At 43.9% G+C, this 19,422-nt stretch overlaps 1 protein-coding gene across 1 annotated transcript in view; it reads left to right on the top strand.

Annotated features, from left to right (window-relative positions):
- The window catches only part of slc30a5 (solute carrier family 30 member 5), a 35,615-nt gene extending 32,252 nt beyond the window's left edge, over nucleotides 1–3,363 (top strand). The window contains exon 16 of the mRNA XM_069938707.1: nucleotides 1,697–3,363. Within this exon, the coding sequence (XP_069794808.1) occupies nucleotides 1,697–1,867 (171 nt within the window). The 3' untranslated portion in view covers nucleotides 1,868–3,363. The remainder of the gene's footprint in view (nucleotides 1–1,696) is intronic.
- Nucleotides 3,364–19,422: the final 16,059 nt, after the last annotated feature.

Below are 19,422 nucleotides of genomic sequence, written 5' to 3'. Positions count from 1 at the left end.
ACTCAACTAACAAAAATAGTGATGGATCCAATGAAAATTTAACTTTAAAAATACCTTCTAAAAGTTCTTTAAGTCACTTTCGAGAAGGTTTTACCATATCACATAGCCAAGTAGAATGCAAAAAAGAGCCTACTTCCTTTTGACATCTAATTAAATTATATCTCTTTAACTTTTCTGGAGTTAAATATAATTGGTGTATAAAATTATACTGAACTAATCTATATCTCACATTAACAATTTTAGTGTATCTTTGCATAAATTTCTTCAATCATCCTGATTAATTACTATTCCCTAAATCTTTTTTTTTCCCCATTTCAACCTAGGTTTTTGTAAATCTAACAGGCATTTTATTCTGTAATAATTAATACATTTCAGATACAAATCTCTTCTTCCCACTTTCTGTAAGTAAAATTTCAAATTGAGATAGTCTTGGTAGCCTTAAACTATGTCCAAAATTATCCAATAATAAAGCTCTAACTTGATAATAACAAAGAGGATTTGATGATATTTCATATTTTTCTTTCGTTCTTTGAAAAGAAATAAAATAACCCACTTCATAATAATCTTGTGCAAATTTACTTTTCCATGTTATTTAAGAAAACATTGATATGTAAACTTGTTCATTATGTGTTTACCTTAATTGACTTGTTAAATGTTTATCTCGTGCTGTATCTAATTAGTTGTGCCTTTATATGGAATCCTGTAACAGTAACTAGACTGATTTTTTTTTTTAAATGACGTTACAAAGCATCTTTTTTTTAAAAACAAACTGTAGTTCAGATGGTTGGCCACAAAATCAAATACTAGTGTAGTTTTTTTATTTAAAAAAAATGAGACTGAGGATACTGCACATGCTCAAATCTGAAGCCAAATACAGTTTGCTGGAATTCAGCAGATTGTGTTTTGCTATTAAAAAATAATTTGTACAATGACTTCTCCATCTGAGGACATTTATGTCAGAGCCAGGAAGTGCTAAAGAAACTCAATAGGTCACATGCCATCCATAGGAAGCAAAAGGCTGTCAATATTTTGGGCCAGAGCCCTTATTCAGGAGGGTTGAAAATCAGACAGATGTCTGGATCAAAAGTTGGGGTGGGAGGGGAAGAGAGAGGAACACAGGCTGACAGGTAATGAAGTGATGAGGAGAGGGCAGAAGTCATGAAGGACAACTGACAGAAGGAAGGGAAAGGGGTGGGGAGCTAGAGGAAAGGAAACGGGGATGAAGGAAAGAGAAATGGGTTAACAGAATTTGGAGGCCAATATTGTTTCTGTCTGGTTGGAGACTGCATATAAAGTTTTGCTCCTTCTCTTTCCCCCAAACCCTCCCATCTCACCAGCATTCTGCTTCCTCTCCCCCGTCCTACCACAAACCCAATCATTTCTCTTCCCTCGTTACACTGAAATGTTGTTTGAGCCAGTAATTCACTCAAATATTTAACATTATGATACATTCATGAGACAAGGAGAAAGCCAGGCATCCCCATCACTTGAATGTTGTGGATAGGAAGTGTCTGAGCCACCTTCACCCTTATTCTGAGAATAAATAAGATCTCTTTAATTTTATTAAGAAGGAATTAGGACAAAACACAAATTTCAATTTGATAATTTAGAAATTTAGTATTTTAGAGAAGGAACAATGAAAAGTTACTCAAAATCCACATTTATGGATTGTAACCTTGTGTATTGTTGCAATTAGGTGACAGCTGCTTTAAAAGATGCTGGTGTAAATAACCTGTCGATACAGGTGGAGAAGGAGTCGTACTTTCAGCACATGTCTGGACTAAGTGCGGGTTTCCAGGACATCCTTGTTATGACGCAGCAAATGGAAGCTGTAAAATACCTGAAAGATGGTACTTGCATCATGTGACAAGCCAAGAAAACTATTTACCAGGAATCTATTGGAAAAGCAGCAATGACAATTCAATATAGCAGGGATTTTATAAATAGTATATTTATTTTAAGGAATAACGGGACAAAATTATTGACTATATTATATCATTGTTTAGGAACAATGTTGCAGTTTTTTTATCCAGATTGATGAATAGAATTTTGAAATAAAGATCTGAACTATAAGATGGACATGTTCAGCATTTAAATACATTGTACAACGTATTCTCAATGCATACTGTGATTCCATAGGATTCTGGCCATGTTTACACTTTAGGTAAAAGGATCAGATTTATTATTTTTCTTGTTTGGTACAATATGTCACACAAAGATCTCGATGTGCTAAATGCCTTTGGGAAAATTATGAAATGGTTAGAAACTTGGTTTGACTGAGTTATTTGTGATGACTTGTCTGGATTGTCCAATGTGAAATTGACCAGTAGTTTGCTGTTGTTACCATTTTTGTACTTTGCATGTATTTTGTTACAAGTTTTGTGCAATTTTTTTTTCTTTCTGAACGATTGAATGTCAAATATTCTTTTCTCATATTTTCAATAATTAAGTCAAAAATAAAATTCAGCAAATCAGGCAGCATCTGGGGAGAGGGAAACACCAGAACTGCCAATGGTGGAATCTGAGCAAGTGGCATCCATGGGTGAAAATGGTCGGTCAACATTTCAGGTGTCGATTAAAGGCCTCGACTCGATGGATTTCTCTCTGTGGATGCTGCCTGACCTACTAAATCCCACCTTCTTATTGTTTACTCCACAAAGTAGCAATCAGATGCAAGGTTTTGTCTGATGAAAGGTCATCAACTGTTCCTCTTTGCTGATGCAGTCTGACCTAACTGGTTCTGCCACTTAATTTTTATAAGATATTAGGGGAAAATGTGAGGAAATAGAACCTGTGATCTGAAAGGATAAAGTACCTACTTACTGGATTCTACTATCTGCAGTGTTTTTTCCCCCCACCCCCATCTAAGCAAGTGTTAGATGGGTCCGGTCGTCTTATATTCATGAATATTTCCAATGACATTTCCCACTTCAATGTTTCTCAGAGATCTAACCAAAACTAACAATTTCCCTGCGCAATAAACCCAAATGCATTGCTGCTCTCCATCTGATTTTAATTTACCCTATTGTTTGAGTCCATGTTTAATGTATTGTTCACAATGAGGCTATGGAGGAATATTTATTGCAACATTTATTCCATTTTTTATCCTGAATATAATTTAGTTGTATTTTTAGCTTTAGCTAAAATGTAGCCTTTTATAGGCATTTCAAAACTTCCCAAGTAGCTTTCTGTAAATATAGTATTAAGTTTCCTTTTATTGGTTCAGTTTTGTAACAGCAACACAAGGAACAAGAACATGACCTGCTCCAATGATCTATTAGATTGATTAATATTTTCCATGCCTCCTTCCCTTAAAAAAGCAGCTTCTATATACTGTATAGTAAAAGGAAACAATTTATTGAAGCTTATTGGCATCAAAATATTTTGTGCAATATAATTTTAGGCTCACGAAAAAGATTATTTATTTTATTCTATAGTCCAAGTAGAACTTGCATTTTCAAAGGTATGAAGATTTCAAAAAATAATGCTTAAATGATCACTATACAATACAATAATAACCTGCAGAAATAACAGTATTTGCATTTGGAGATTATCAGTTGATGCAAGACGAATGTTCGTGATGAAATAAGAGTCCTCGTGCGTGGGCTGAAGAAGAACAGGTTAGCTGGCATAATTGCTGTTTACTTGCTTCAGATTTTTGTACTCTCACAGTTCGATTCCACAGAAAATAAGTCGATTTTTTTCCTCTGAATATAATTTAGCACTTGTCATTAATTTTCATGAACTACCTTTTTGGGGGGGGGGGGTGCGGAGGAGGAGAAACAATTCTCTAAAAGACAGTGAGAAGATTATTATTCTTCACATGTTCACATCACACACACGTACAAAGTAGCAATTGTAATAGTGAGTGATTTTATCTTTTAAAGTGATTAATCAACCTGACATTCTTGTTTATCATTCACAATTTCAACATTTTTGTTAAAGGTCTTACAGTAATCCCAACCACTGTTTTGCTAAATTGTATTTTTAAAATTTATTTTTATTTTCTTTCAAGTTGCTTTTCATACTTTATGGCAGCCATTTTGTCAACATTTTGGCATTAATCCATTTTTTTTATCCTGAATATAATTTATTTGTATTTTATGCAGGTAGCCAAAATGTTTCAAAAATACCTCCTTATTGTAAAAGAGCTGGCTGTTCAGGAAAGTTTTGTAAAATCAAAATATAGAGGTCCCAGCTCGAGAGAATGCCTGAATCTGTTAGGGAATGAGACTGGGCAAGTGCGTGTAAGAGGGCATGTTGGATCTAGTGAGCATAATGCCACTAGTTTCAGGATAATTATGAAAATGGATAGGTCTGGTCCTTGATGGAGATGCTAAATTGGAAAAGTTTGAGGATCTGGCCAGTGTGGTGGGGACAGTTGTTTTCTTGCAAAGATGTGATTGGAAAGTGGGAGGACTTGAAAGATTACATTTTGAGAGTACAGAATCAGATTTAAAGGTAAGATGAACAGGTATGAGGAACCGTGGTTTTCAAGAGATATTGAGACCCTGGTTAAGGATGTGCACAGCAGATATTGGCAGCAAGGAGGTACAGTACACAAGTGTAAGAAATGGAAGAAAACACCCGATGAAAGCAGGTGGGCTAGATGAAGACGTGAAGTGTATTTGCCAGATAAGGTGAAGGAAAATCCCAAGGCTCTACAGATGCATTAATTGCAAAAGCACAGCAGGGGACAAAATTGACCTGAAGACCAGAGTGGTCATCTATCCATAGAGCCAAAAGAAATGGGGGAGATCTTAAATGGATTTTTTTTTTTTGCAACTAGCAGATGGATTTAGACTACAGCATTGAGGTCATGGACCTTATACAAATTACAGAGGAGAAGGTGCTTGCTGACTTGTGGTAAGTTAGGGTGTATAAATCCCCACAGCCTGATGAGATATTCCCTGGAGGGAGGCTAGGGGCTCCTAGCAAAGGTTTAAAATGTGTTTAGCTAAGGGTGTGGTGTCAAAGGATGGAGAAAAGCTAATGTTCTGTTTAAGAAAGACTCCCAAGAATAAACTGGGTAATCTAAGCAGGGCATTGGAACTAAGTGGAAACATAGTTGGACTAGATGGGCCAAAGGGCCTGTTTCTGTGCTGCAGTTTGGTTTTAATTGAGGTGAATATATTTTGAAAATTAATTGATTTCTGGCATTTCAGTTTAATGGGATGGTGAGTCCTACAGAGGAAAGATAACTTCTTAGCCAAAAAGAAAACACAATGTCAATGACACTTCAAATAAGAGTGCAAGTAAAGGCAATGTGCACAAAAGGGCAAACAGAACAGAACCTGCTACCTGGGAATGATACAAAAAGAAAAGCTGGCACGATGGCTCCAATCAAGTATGAAAAGCAACTTGCCAGAAACATTAAAATTGATTTTTAAAAATACATTTTAATTTTAAAAAAAGTGATTGGGACCTTTAACAAAACTGTTGAAGCTGTGAATGATAAACAAGGATGCCCATGCTCAATCATTCATTGTTTTACAATCAATATGTACAATAGATGGCAGCATAATTAATCAATAATTAATCAAGGATAGGGACATCAGAATTAATACCAGAAGGAAGGAAAAGATGCCACGAAATGGTGCAGGTTCATTCGATGGCAATCACCAACCTAGACCTATTCTACTGATGGATGTGGATCTGTCTCGATAACACTGGTATGGTTTCAGTAAGGACGAGAGGCATCATCTCTTCGGGGAATATGCTGGAAACATTGCAAATGGACCAAAGTGAGGCCAGTGAAGCCATGAGGGCACCAGCAAGAACTGACTGACATTTGTCTCTTCAAATGTATCATTACCTGTTCATATATGCTTCAAATAAAATGTTTCAAAAGTGGTGTTAATTCTATATCCCTCCTTTGCCATGCATCAAAGGAGTGGACATGTTACTGAGCTGGATGCAGGTGTTTGATCTGGGCCCTTATGAGGGACTGAAGTTTGTGGTATTGAAGACAAATTACACCAATGAAGATTTTGCTTCCTGAACACTGGGGAATATTTTATGGATTTTGTGCTACTGATCTTGAAAATCACCGTAACATTTTCCTATCACATACTTTTTTTAAGATATAACCTATTTAGTATATTGCCCACAAAGCAGGCAGTCAGTGTAGGTGCTATGCATTTGTTGTCTTTGACTGAAGGCATTTAAAGATGTTAGTAATTTGCAACTACAGAGGACTTAACTACATCCAGCTGATTTACAACATGCTTCAAGAATGCAAAACCATGAAATGCAATATGCCACTGAAAATTCATTTTCTGCATTCACACTTTTTCCCTGCTGATTTTGGAGCAGTCAAAGACGAACACATTGAAGGTTTCAATACGGCTAAGACCGTGTAAAAGTGGTATCAATGCTGGCAGATTATTGTTCCAACATTGCTGAGTATAAACAAAAATAAGCGGCAAAACATTTTTAGGTCAGTTGAACTCACGCAATGTATCATCGTCATGTGAATGAACATTGCTAAATACAATAGAAGTTCATTTAATGTTTCTCCAACTTCCTACATGATAATCAAATCTGAAATTATCTTTATGTTCATCTTGAAATTGTCCTATCATAATCCCCAATTTTTTTGAAAAAATTGTCCAGTGTTATTGACGTGGTTAGGAAACTGGCTGAGTGGTAGACAACAGCAGTGTTAAAAAGGAGGTACTCGTGTTGGCAGGAAAATGTGTTTTTGATCTCACTGAGTAGTGGGAAAGACTCAGCGAAACAACTTAAAAATTTTATTCTCCCACCTTTTCTGCTTGGGTAGTTGTCAGTTTTCAACAGCCAACAGGTATTTAAAATAGCAAGTTATATATTTTCTATCTATTATCATTAATGTTTCAGTGTGAATTGCTGTATCCATTTTCAGGAATTTAACCACTTTCACTTCCAAAGGGCTTACAGTGTCATCACATCTCCAATATGGTTAGCGTAGCGGTTAGACAATGCCAGCGACCTGTGTTTGAATCCAACACTTCTGTAAGGAGTTGTTTGCTCTCCCTGTGTCTGCGTGGATTTTCTCAGTGTGCTCCATTTTCCTCCCACCCTTCAAAACATAGGGGGGGTTATAGGTTAATAAGGTGGCAAGAGCTTGTGGGTTGGTAGGGCCTGTTGTATATTGAAAAAAGAAGAGAAAATCTTTACACAAAGAATAAGAAATATGTAAAAGAAACCTGTAGTAATACATTAAAAATGTAGCATACATGGTATGATTGTTGTTGGCCGCAAGGCAAAGGAAGAGTCGCCGTGACCATTGCTTGGTGCCCCAACGATTGGAGAAAAAGAAGCAAAAGATAGTCCCTTCAGAATCATTGTGTATCCATGGATTTGCAACCAGCATTTCCGCAGCTTCTGCCAACTGCACGAACTCCTGCTCACTTCATCAAGTTCAAGTTTCTCATCCGATTGTACCAATACAATCCAACAAAACAGAACCGTGCAAAAGACGCAGACAGACAAACCAATACACAAACACAGTATATACACATCTATATATGCGCATACTGTAAAAAATAAAATGTTCTTAATAAACAGTAGAGTCACAAGCAAGTTCTCATTCAAGAGTCTCAATTGTTCCTCAGTCTGGTGGTTCTGACTCTTGATACTTCTGGATCATTTTCCTGTTGGGAGTAGCTGGAAGATGTTGCATGTGGGGTGGTAGGGTTCTTTCCTAATTTTGTGGGCCCTCTTTAAACAATGATCCCAGTACATCCCATCAAAGGGGACGAGGGGGAAATAACAATCCCAGTGATCCTCTCTGGTGCTTCTCTAGTTTTGTGGATTGACCTCGAATCTGATGCCCTGCAGCAACCGTACCACACTGTGATGCAGCCGGCCAGGATGCTCTCATTAGAACTCCTGTAGAAAGTTGACAGAATGGTGTCTCAGCCTTCTCCATCTGGCGATTTTGGTGCCGGGATTGGGGTCACTGGAGTGGTGTTGCCAGCGGGCTTGTCGGGAGCGACTGCTCCGTCGCTCAATTCCCCAGTCGTTTGGATTCTCCATCTGGCGATTTTGTCGTTTTTTATCTTACCACGCGGTAATGGCCAGGTCGAGAGGGAGAATGCCACCATATGGAGAGCGGTTACACTGGCTCTCCGGTCTAAAGGTCTCCCCACCTCTCACTGGCAGGAGGTTCTCACTAGTGCTTTACACTCCATCCGCTCCCTCCTATGTACTGCAACAAATGCCACCCCCCACGAAAGGATGTTCCTTTTCCCGAGGAAATCCGAATCGGGAACCACTGTACCACCATGGCTCACCGTCCCTGGCCCCGTCCTTTTGCGACGCCATGTCCGGCACTCAGAGAACGACCCCTTGGTCGACCGAGTGACTCTACTCCACGCGAACCCACATTACGCATACGTGGAGTTCCCAGACGGGCAGGAGGACACTGTTTCGGTGCGGGACCTAGCTTAGGACGCGGTAGACCCAGCAAACCCCCCAACTCCTTCTCCAGGCCCTGTGCCGCAACAGAAGGACCAACAGCATCCCAATGACCCGGGCCACCCTGCCGACAAAACGACTGGGGAATTGAGCGACGGAGCAGTCGCTCCCGACGAGCCCGCTGGCAACACCACTCCAGTGACCCCAATCCCGGCACCACGGCGGTCACGCCGGATGGTCAGACCCCCTGACCGCTACAGTCCTTGACCTACCCCTTCCTTTCATTCTCTCCCTCGTTTTTGTTTTTTTTTCCAGGGTCAATTCTCCAAGAAGGGGTGAATGTGATAGTACAGGTCTATCACCAATGTACATCGTGTATATAGTTACTGTACCTAGACTGTGCTTACAGCGATTGGCTGAGAGCTAAGCCACTCCTATTGTCTGGGCCTTAAAGGGTTGTGTCCCGAGCCAGGTCGGATCATTCCGGACTGGTCGGCCACCTGTGAAGAGCTCCGGTCTTTTGCTAATAAAAGCCTTGGTTTGGATCAACAACTCTTTGGTTCTTTCGACGAGCTCTACAATTGTATAATATTCATTTCTTAACCAATCCATTAGATTTTCTAATGGGTTTTGTGAAGGGTCTAAAAGAGGGATTAAAATTGGATAAATATCAAATTGCATTTATTCGCTTGGCTCTGGCTGTGGCAAGAGAATGTGTAGCGGTAACACAGAAGGATGATACAGAAATAAGTATTCAAAGACTAGCATAATAAATTGAAAATGTGTATTCCTTTAGAGAAAATAACATACAGTTTCTAAAATTACTTTTTTTTACTAAAATGCAGGATCCATATTTAAAGTATATGGGTATGAATATACACCAACTAGTTTTTTATATATGCTAAAATGAGGTGCCGAGGTGGCTCACCACTAGGCAGGCGAACCGGCCCCATTTGTAAGCCACACGGCAAGGCAGCCGGCCAAAATGGCGCCATCGGGGGTGTTCCCTTCCTCCCAGCGCAGGGCTCAGAAGCCCACGCTGGGGGACCACGTGATGCCCGGGTGACGTCAGCGCCCTCCAGTGCGGTTCTCAGCCAAGTCAGGGCTGGGAGTATAAGTACAGCCCAGCAGCCTACAATAAACTAGTCTGTTCACTGAGCTCAACCCGTCTGGTTGTGTGTGTTATTGCAGGAGCAGAGTAGCTGCTGCTACAATTGGTGACCCCGACTGGTTCAAACGTCTTTGAACCCATCATGAGCGAGCCTAGGATCAGCGCTATAGCCGTGAAACTGCCTGAATTCTGGGTTCAGGAACTGGAGACCTGGTTTGGCCACGCAGAGGCTCAGTTTCACCTCCGCCAGATTTCGTCCAACATGACCAAATTCTACCATTTGGTCACTGCCCTGGACCAGGCCACCGCCAGACATGTGCTGCACTTCATTCAGCACCCACTCACCGAAGACAAATATGAGACTATCAAGCGAGTGCTTACCAGATCCCTTGGAATATCCAGACACCAGCGTGCCGCTCGGATGCTGCACCTCGATGCCCTGGGGGACAGGTCCCCGATGGAGCTGATGGACAAGATGCTCATGGGTGAGCACACCACTGCCCACTCGACCATATGCCTGGGGACATCCAGCCGCTGCTGGTCCAGGAGAACTTCACCAACCCGAGGAAGGTCACCCAGAAGGTCCAAGAGCTACGGCTCGCACGATTCCTGGAGGGCTCAGCAGTCCAGCAAGCCATGAGGCATTGGCACGACCATGCCAAGCCCGCCCCTAGCACTGCGGTAGAGCATCCGGCCCCTGCAGGGGCCCCCAAGAACATAACCAAGGCCAGACCATCCGCTCCAGGCCTCTGCTTCTACCACCAGCGCTGGGGAGCCAAGACTCGGAAGTGTCGTCAGCCCTGTTCATTTCAGGGAAACGACCAGGCCGGCCGCTGTTAATGGCTGCGGCGGCTGGCCAAGGACACAGCCTCCTCTACCTGCGGGACTCAGCGGCCGGCGGTTCCTCATTGACACTAGAGCCCAGATCAGCGTCATCCCGGCCACGGCTGTCGAGTCCAGGAACAGACCTCGTGGACCTCCCCTCCGTGCGGCCAATGCAACAGGACAGTCCACTTTCAGATCGGCCAATGAAATTTCACGTGGAGGTTCACCATCTCGTCCCTCCTGACTGCCATCCTGAGTGCAGACTTCCTCCTCGCACACGGGCTTCTGGTGAACGTTCGAGGTAGGCGCCTGGTGGACAGCTGTACCTTCCAGACCATTCGCCTCGACGCCTCCTGCTCGGAGCAACCGCAGATGGCCACGATCAGCACACCCAGAGACTAGTTCCAGCGAATCCTGGACGAGTTCCCGACACTCCTCAAGCCACAGTTCTCCACTGCCTCGCCGTGCCATGGGATGTTTCACCACATCCCCACCCAGGCCCCACTGGTTCACATCAAGGCACGCCAGCTCCCGCCTGACAAGCTCCAGGTGGCAAAGGAGGAGTTTTTGCACCTGTTGGAACTAGGGATAATTCGGCAGTCTGACAGCCCATGGGCCTCACCGCTCCACCTGGTCCCAAAAGCCTCCAGCGGCTGGCATCCCTGTGGAGACTATCAACAGCTCAATGGGGCAACAGTTCCTTACCGTTACCCTATCCCTTACAGCCAACCTGCACGGTGCAAGGGTTTTCTCCAAGGTTGACCTGGGGCGTGGATATCACCAGATCCCGGTGCACCCTGAGGACATACCCAAGATGTCCATCATCACCCCCTTTGGCCTGTTCAAATTCCTGCGCATACCATTTGGGCTCAAGAATCCCGCTCAGACCTTCCAGTGCCTCATGGACTCTGTGGGCAGTGACTTGGATTTCATCTTTATTTATTTGGATGACAGCTAGGACCATGCGCAACACAAGGCCCACCTACGCGCCCTTTTCTCCTGGCTGGCCAATTTCAGCCTTACCATCAACCTGGCCAAATGCCAGTTGGGAAAGAGTCCATGCAGTTCCTGGGCCATACCATCATGGCCGAAGGAGCCACACCCGCCGCCGCGAAGGTCACCGCTATCAGGGAGTTCCCATGCCTGGACAGCCTCAAGGGGCTGGAGTTCACGGGTATGGTCTACTTTTACAACTGCTTCATCCTGGGAGCTGCGTGCATCATGCAGCCGCTGTTCGCCCTCATCGCAGCCAAGCACAAAACACTCGCTTGGAACCCAGAAGCCTGCACCGCATTTGAGGCCACCAAGGATGCCCTCGTGAAGGCCACCATGCTCGCCCACCCGCACACCGATTTGCATATGGCACTCTCTGTCAATGCCTCTGCCACAGCCGACGGTGCCATCCTGGAGCAGCATGTGAATGGACATTGGAAGCCGCTGGCATTCTTCAGCCGCCTGCTCCACCCGCCGGAATGCAAATATAGTGCCTTCGACCACGAGTTACTGGACATGTACCTGGTGGTGTGGCATTTCCACTATTTTTTGGAGGGGAGAACTTTTAGCATCTTCACTGACAACCAACCCCTCACCCAGGCGCTCGCAATGCCAAAGGATCCCTGGTTGGCCCACCAGCAGTGTCACCTCTCCTTTATGTCAGAGTTTACCACTGACATTTGGCACAAGGCGGGGAAGGACAATGTGGTTGCCGATGCACTCTCTTGACTGGCCATTTGCATGCTGATTCCTTGCCTCGACTTCAACCAGCTCGCCCGGGACCAGAAGTCTGATGAGGACACAAGGGCCTTCATGACCGCCATCACGGGCTTGTGGTTCCGAGACCTCCCGACTCCGAGTGGCGAAGGCACCATCCTGTGCAATATCTCCATGGGCACCCCATGATCAGTGGTTCCCCAGCAGTGGCACAGGCAGGTCTTCCGTCACATCCATGACCTTTCACATCCGTCCATCAGGTCCACGGTCCTGATGGTGGCAGAACAGTTCGTATGGCATGGGCTGCGGAAGCAGATTGTGGGCTGGACCAGAACATGCACGCATTGCCAGACGTCCAAGTGCACAGACACACCAGGGCATCCGCAAAGGAGTTTGAGCACGTCCGGGAACGGTTCAGCCACATTGACATGGACATCATTGGGCCCTTACCCATTTCCCGGGGCAACTGTTACCTGTTTACGATGGTGGACTACAACACTCGCTGGCCTGAGGCAATCCCAATGCCAGATATCTTCATCGACTCCTGCTCCCCAGCACTGTTGCATGGTTGGGTCGCCCAGTTCGGCGTCCCGGGTCACCTCACCAGCGATCAGGACGTCCAGTTCACATCTGCATTCTGGGCACAACTCGCCAACAGGTTGGGGATCCAGCTACACCGCACCATGGCCTAACACCCGCAGGCCAATGGACTGGTCCCGACTGGGCAGACAAACTGCCTTTGGTGCTCCTGGGCATCCACTCCACTCCCAAGGAAGATCTGCAGGCGTCATCTGCTGAGCTGGTCTACGGTGCGCTGCTGGCACTACCTAGTGAGTTCGTCAATGCACCTCACAATCCCCAGTAGTCGCCGCACGAACTACTTCCTCACCTCAGGGCACACTTGGACTCGTTCGAACCCCCACTGCTGCCCAGGCATGGCACCCGCCCATCTCACATTCCCAGTGAACTGCTTTCCACGGAGTACATTTTTGTTCGGTGGGGCCCGACTGCGGCACCTATGCAGCGACTGTATGAGGGGCTGTACAGGGTTGTGCAGTGTTCCAGCTCCACATTCACTCTGGACATTGGCGGCAGCCGGGAGCTGTTTACCGTGGACAGGCTGAAGCCAGCGCACCTTGATCCCACTGAGCCCATGGTCATAGCCCAGCCCAAGAAGCGAGGCCACCAAGCTAAAAAGGACATTGGCGCTGGTTCTGGGGAAGCTCACCACTAGGCAGGCTAACCAGACCCACTTGTAAGCCACGCGGCAGGACAGCCGGCCAAAATGGCACCATCGGGGGTGTTCCTTTCCTCCCAGCACGGGGCTCAGAAGCCCACACTGGGGGACCACGTGATGCCCAGCAGCGCCCTCCAGCGCATTTCTCAGCCAGGAGTATAAGTACAGCCCAGCAGCCTACAATAAACTAGTCTGCTCACTGAGCTCAACTCGTCTGGTTGTGTGTGTGTTTGTGTTCTTTAATGAGCAGTGTAGCTGCCGCTACAGCGCATACTTATTTATGTAAAAGGCTGTTATATCAAGGGGTAAGAGTAGTTTGGGATATTTTTTTGTGTAGTAGGGTTGTTGGGTGGGGAGGGTAGTGAAAGTTTTTTTATGGTATTTTAATGATGATCTTTTACAAAGGATTTTTTATTTATATTTGTATTTTATATATTATAAATAAAGTTTTTTTTAAAAACTACACGCCTGCACTAAACATTCCCCCATCTGTTGGCCCAGCACACATGCACCAAACTGACCCCAGTAACTAATCCATCGCTCATACGCTAGCTGGCCCCCGTACTCAAATCCATCACGCATGCGCCAGCTGGCACTTGTGCACGTGCACAAGAATAAAGAAGGCCGCACCCAGGCAACTGACCCTGCAACCCTGACAAATACAGTAAGTACACTTTTGCACATTTGGCCCCTGCACACTGGACATTTGGCCACCCTGACTGTGCCCCTCTAAGGCTGCCTAGTTCACCTAGTGGAGGCGCTGTCCTGCAGCCAGAGGGTGATGAATCTGTGGAAGTCGTCATTGGGTACAGTAAAATCAGAACTCAAGCAACCGGCAAAAAAAGTGACGAAAATAAATTTTAAAAATTAAAATAAATAAGAATAAAATAAAATCATTAAATGTTCTCTGAAGTAACACATAATCCTTTGGTGAAGATGGGAGCAAATATTCAGCCAGCAGAGCGCCTTGGTCGTGCTTTGCTCAGAGCAACCGTGAAAAAGCAATGGTGTGGCCCAGGATGAAGATCTGGCTAATGCTGCTCACCTTTGAGGTGACTCTCTTAAAGTATCTCCATATCCCGGCTTAGTAAAAGTCGCCCCAATCAGATGCTTTATCTGTAAACTTGGGTGGGAGGAGTTAATTATGTATAATGTTAGTGTTTGTCTTTCAGGTGGTTCTGTGGAGCAGGAGGAACCTGCCAATGCAGAGACAGTTTGTCGCACGATCAATAATCATAAACAGACGCAAAGCACATGGTCAAAAGCTTTAATGTCCTGAAACCTCCAGCATACCTCTACATGCTTCTGGCCCGGATCCAAAGCTGGGATTGAAGGAGGGGACTAGGGCTCTCTGCCTTTATTGGGAAACTATGGGGAGGAGTTACCTATTGATGGTCTGGCTATAATCGATGACCATTCAATGCTTCTCCTCACTCTTAACTGCCACCATCTGTGCCCTCCAGGAGCTGTTACTTGGTTCTTTCGGCTTTTATGAACTCTGTCCCTGAGGCTGTATCGCCTGTTTTTTGTGATGATAGGTTTGCAGTCAGAGCTGAGGTTCTGGAACAGGGAGGTGGAGGGTTCCTGAGGGTAGCTACCCCACAGGTCAGTTGCCCTCGATGCTGTTCTGGTGTGTAATGGTCCACATTCAGAAGGGGGTGGGCGGTTTCTCCAAGAATTAGTTATTTCTGACCGTGAGTTGCGGGGGGGGGGGGGGGGGGGGTGGGGGGGGGGGGGGGGGGGGGGTGGGGGGGGGGGGCAGAAAACCTCATCAGCATGCTCTTAAATTGTCACTGGAAATCTAGCCCTAGTATGACTGGCACATAGAGATGGGGCCTTACTAACAGTGTGAAGTTTTTATACTTCGTGCCTCTAACGGTTAGGGTCACGGTGCAGCAACTGTGGATTTCTGTGAAGTGGGACCTGGACACTAATGCTACCTTGCACTTGGCAGGGGACACTGACAGGGTGCAGCTTTGGACCGTGGCTGGGTGTATAAAGCTCTCCATACTCCCAGTGTCAAACAAACATTCACCTCAATATCCATCATCGATTGCGCCAGTTAGTGTGGCCTGTTCTGATTGAGCACGATGGAGGCTAATGTCAACTCATTGTCGGAGTTGTTGCTGTAACGTTGGGATGGCTGCCTCCAAGATGGCTCCCCTGGGAATCTTGAAGATGGCTTCCCCCATGGATCGCACACGAAGTGGTCTGGAAGGAAAGCTGGATGTGACATCATCCTGTGTCATCTGTTTCCCGTTCCTGCCATTCTGTTCTCAGCTGCCAGAAGGTATAGCCAAGATGGCGACACGGGTCGCAGCCCACACACGGCGCTGCTGGAAGGAGGTTTAGAGCGGCATACCTTAGCGTAAGGGCCCTTTCCTCCAGCAGTTCCAACAGGTTGCACTACGGGCTGGGCAATACTTTCTTGGGTGTTGGGTTTGGCCACATTAATTGCACTTCGTGTGCTAAGCAGCTGCAATGATAGTCAGGGTCTCTGAGTCCCAAGATGGCGGCGCCCGTGCACCTTATCTGGCATCTGCGTGGTTTGTTGAATAGGGCTCTTCATTCTGTTGGGCTGTTTCTAGTGATCGAGCTAGCTGTATGACTTCCTGGAGGTTCTAGTCGGCCTTCTCCAGGGGTCTTTCACAGATGTGGTTGGAAGGTAGACTGAGGTCATTACATCCTTGCATCCGCAGGATCATCCCAGCTCTCTCACGGCCCTCACAAAATCAACAACAGACTCCCCAGGGACCTGGTGTTGGGTGCCCAGTAAATAGCAGGCATCTATTGAGTTCATGGAGATCCCATATTGCTGTCGCAGGAGGGCCATCGCATTGTCGAAGTTCTCACAGTTCCATATCATTTTGTAGACTTGGCCCACTGATGTAAAAAACAGATCATGCTTATCGCCATCAGCTGAGATCTCATGGCACTTCATGAAGGCCTTCAGACAGTATAGCCACTTATTGAATTTAAGGGAGGCCTCTGGTTCCTTGGAATCGGACACCAGCTTCTCCACTAGTATTGCCTTGTCCATGACAAAGCAATCAGGACATTAAATTGTTGCTCGATCAATAACCACACCCAGACACGAAGCACGTGGTCAAAGGCTTTAACGTCCTGAAACCTCCAGCATATAACTACATGCTTCTGGCCCAGATCCAAGGCTGGAATTGAGGGAGTGGACTAGGGCTCTCAGCCTTTATTGGGAAACTACGGGGTTTGGGGGGGTGGATGGAGTTAGCAGGTTGGAGGCGGGCCGTTAGCAGGTTGGAGGCGGGCCGTTAGCAGGTTGGAGGCGAGCCAGCCTGAGCAGTCCAATGAGGTCCCCACCTGCATTATCATGTTCCACCACACAGTTAAATGTTTTCAAAGGGTGTAACTGAAAGTAAAGTAAAATGCTTTAATGTTTCGGTATTCATGCAAATGCAGTTTTTCTGTGAATGTGCAGTATAGTATTTTTGTCTTTTAAATTGTTCATTGTTAATGCAGGTGTGTTCATTGGACATTGTAAGAGTAAGTCTCAAGCATCTAGAAAATACACTTATCCAGCATCTACCAATCCCCATAGGTCCCAGATACGGGGTGGTGGGGGGTGGTTTACTGTATATTTAAAGTGGTTGATTGGCTCTTGATTAGTGAGGGTGCAAAAGGTTAAAGGGAGAAGACAGGAGAATGGGGCTGATTTTATGGTCCAAAGGAGTTTCCTCAATTAATATATTGAGGGCCCAACTAGAGAGGGTGCAACGCTAGACTTCCTCTTAGGGTACGAGGTAGGGAAAGTGGGAGCTCTGTGGACCAATGTCTGTAACTCCATTAATTGAAAAGTAGTTATGGAGAAAGATGGGACTGGTCCACGTTAAAGTCTGACACTGGCCAAGGACTAATTTTAGAGCAATTAGACAAAAACTTTCAAAAGATGATTGAAGAAGTATGTTTGATAGTAAGGAGGTAGCTGGAATAGGGGATGACAATAAGGTGAGACAATAAGGGATCAGACATTGCATTTAATTTTAGGATGAAGGTTGGCAAATAAAAGGTTCTCTAGTTGACATGGGATGAAAAGGCACACATCAGATTTAAGCAGTGGGAATCAAACAAATCTTTTGATGAGTACATGAAGTGGAGGAGTACACAAGGGGGAAACCAGAAAGGCGAAAAGATGAAGCTAGCAGGCAGGATAAAGAAAATTTTGAATTCCTATAATAAAGCCTGGAAATTATAGACCTGTGAGTATGACGTCTGTGGTGGGTAAGTTGATGGAAAGTGTTCTGAGGGATGGCATTTACAAATATTTGGAAGAACAGGGATTGATAGATAGTAGTCAGCATGGTTTTGTCAGGGGTAGATCATGCTTAACAAACCTTATAGAGTTTTTCGAAGGCATTACAAAAAAGATTGATGAAGGGAAGGCTGTGGATGTTGTCTATTTAGACTTTAGTAAAGCTTTTTTTTTTAATTCTTTATTTTTCACACCATAAATCACATTAACCATGGACCATGGTACACACTTTTTCCTTTTCACACATATACAGTGCCATTTTCTCCCCCCCCCTCCCTCCTCCCATCCCACCCTCCCTACCTCCCCCCTCCCGCCCATTTAAGGTATAAAATCTAGGATACATTAAACCAGTCAGATAATGTTGTCATTCGATAAAAATACACCAGAAATCCACTGAGTCCATTCTTTTCATTTCCTTTTCCTTCCGTTAACTTAGGTACTGATTGTCCCCGGTAGGTTTTTGCTATTGTGTTTAATGTAAGGCTCCCATATTTGTTCGAATATTTCAATATTATTTCTTAAACTATATGTTATTTTTTCTAATGGAATACATTTATTCATTTCTATATACCATTGTTGTATTTTCAAATTATCTTCCAATTTCCAGGTTGACATAATACATTTTTTTGCTACGGCTAGAGCTATCTTAACAAATCTTTTTTGTGCATCCTCCAAATCAATTCTAAATTCTTTGTTTTTTATGTTACTTAGGAGGAAGATCTCTGGATACTTTGGTATACTGTTTTCTGTAATTTTATTTAATATCTGATTTAGATCTTCCCAAAATTTTTCTACTTTCTCACATGTCCAGATTGCATGAATTGTTGTTCCCATTTCTTTTTTACATCGAAAACATCTATCAGATACTGTTGGGTCCCATTTATTTAACTTTTGAGGTGTAATGTATAGTCTGTGTATCCAGTTATATTGTATCATACGTAACCTCGTATTTATTGTATTTTTCATCGTTCCAGAGCATAACTTCTCCCATGTTTCCTTTTATATCTTTATATTTAAATCTTGTTCCCATTTTTGTTTAGTTTTACCATTTGTTTCCTCATTCTCCTTTTCTTGCAGTTTAATATACATATTTGTTATAAATCTTTTGATTATCATTGTATCTGTAATCACATATTCAAAGTTACTTCCCTCTGGCAAACTCAAACTGCTTCCTAATTTATCCTTCAAGTAGGATCTCAATTGGTAATGTGCCAGCGCTGTATCTTGAGTTATATTGTATTTATCTTTCATTTGTTCAAAGGATAAGAATCTATTTCCTGAAAAACAATTTTCTATTCTTTTAATCCCTTTTTTCTGCCATTCTCTAAAGGAAAGGTTATCTATTGTAAAAGGGAGTAACTTGTTTTGCGTCAATATTAGCTTTAGTAATTGATAATTTGTTTTATTTCTTTCTACATGAATCTTCTTCCAAATATTGAGTAGATGATGTAATACTGGAGAACTACTATGTTGTACCAATTTTTCATCCCATTCATATAATATGTGTTCAGGTATCTTTTCCCCTATTTTATCTAATTCTAATCTAGTCCAATCTGGCTTTTCCCTTGTTTGATAAAAATCTGATAGGTATCTTAATTGTGCGGCTCTATAATAATTTTTAAAGTTTGGCAGTTGTAAGCCTCCTTGTTTATACCATTCTGTTAATTTATCTAGTGCTATCCTTGGTTTCCCCCCTTTCCATAAAAATTTCCTTATTATTTTCTTTAACTCCTTGAAGAATTTCTCTGTCAGTTGTATTGGCAATGCCTGAAATAGGTATAATATCCTTGGAAAAATGTTCATTTTAATACAGTTTATCCTTCCTATTAGTGTTAGTGTAAATCTTTCCAATGC

Source organism: Narcine bancroftii, chromosome 1 (assembly GCF_036971445.1).
Source record: "Narcine bancroftii isolate sNarBan1 chromosome 1, sNarBan1.hap1, whole genome shotgun sequence".
NCBI lineage: Eukaryota > Metazoa > Chordata > Chondrichthyes > Torpediniformes > Narcinidae > Narcine > Narcine bancroftii.
This window is presented reverse-complemented; position numbering and strand designations above follow the sequence as displayed.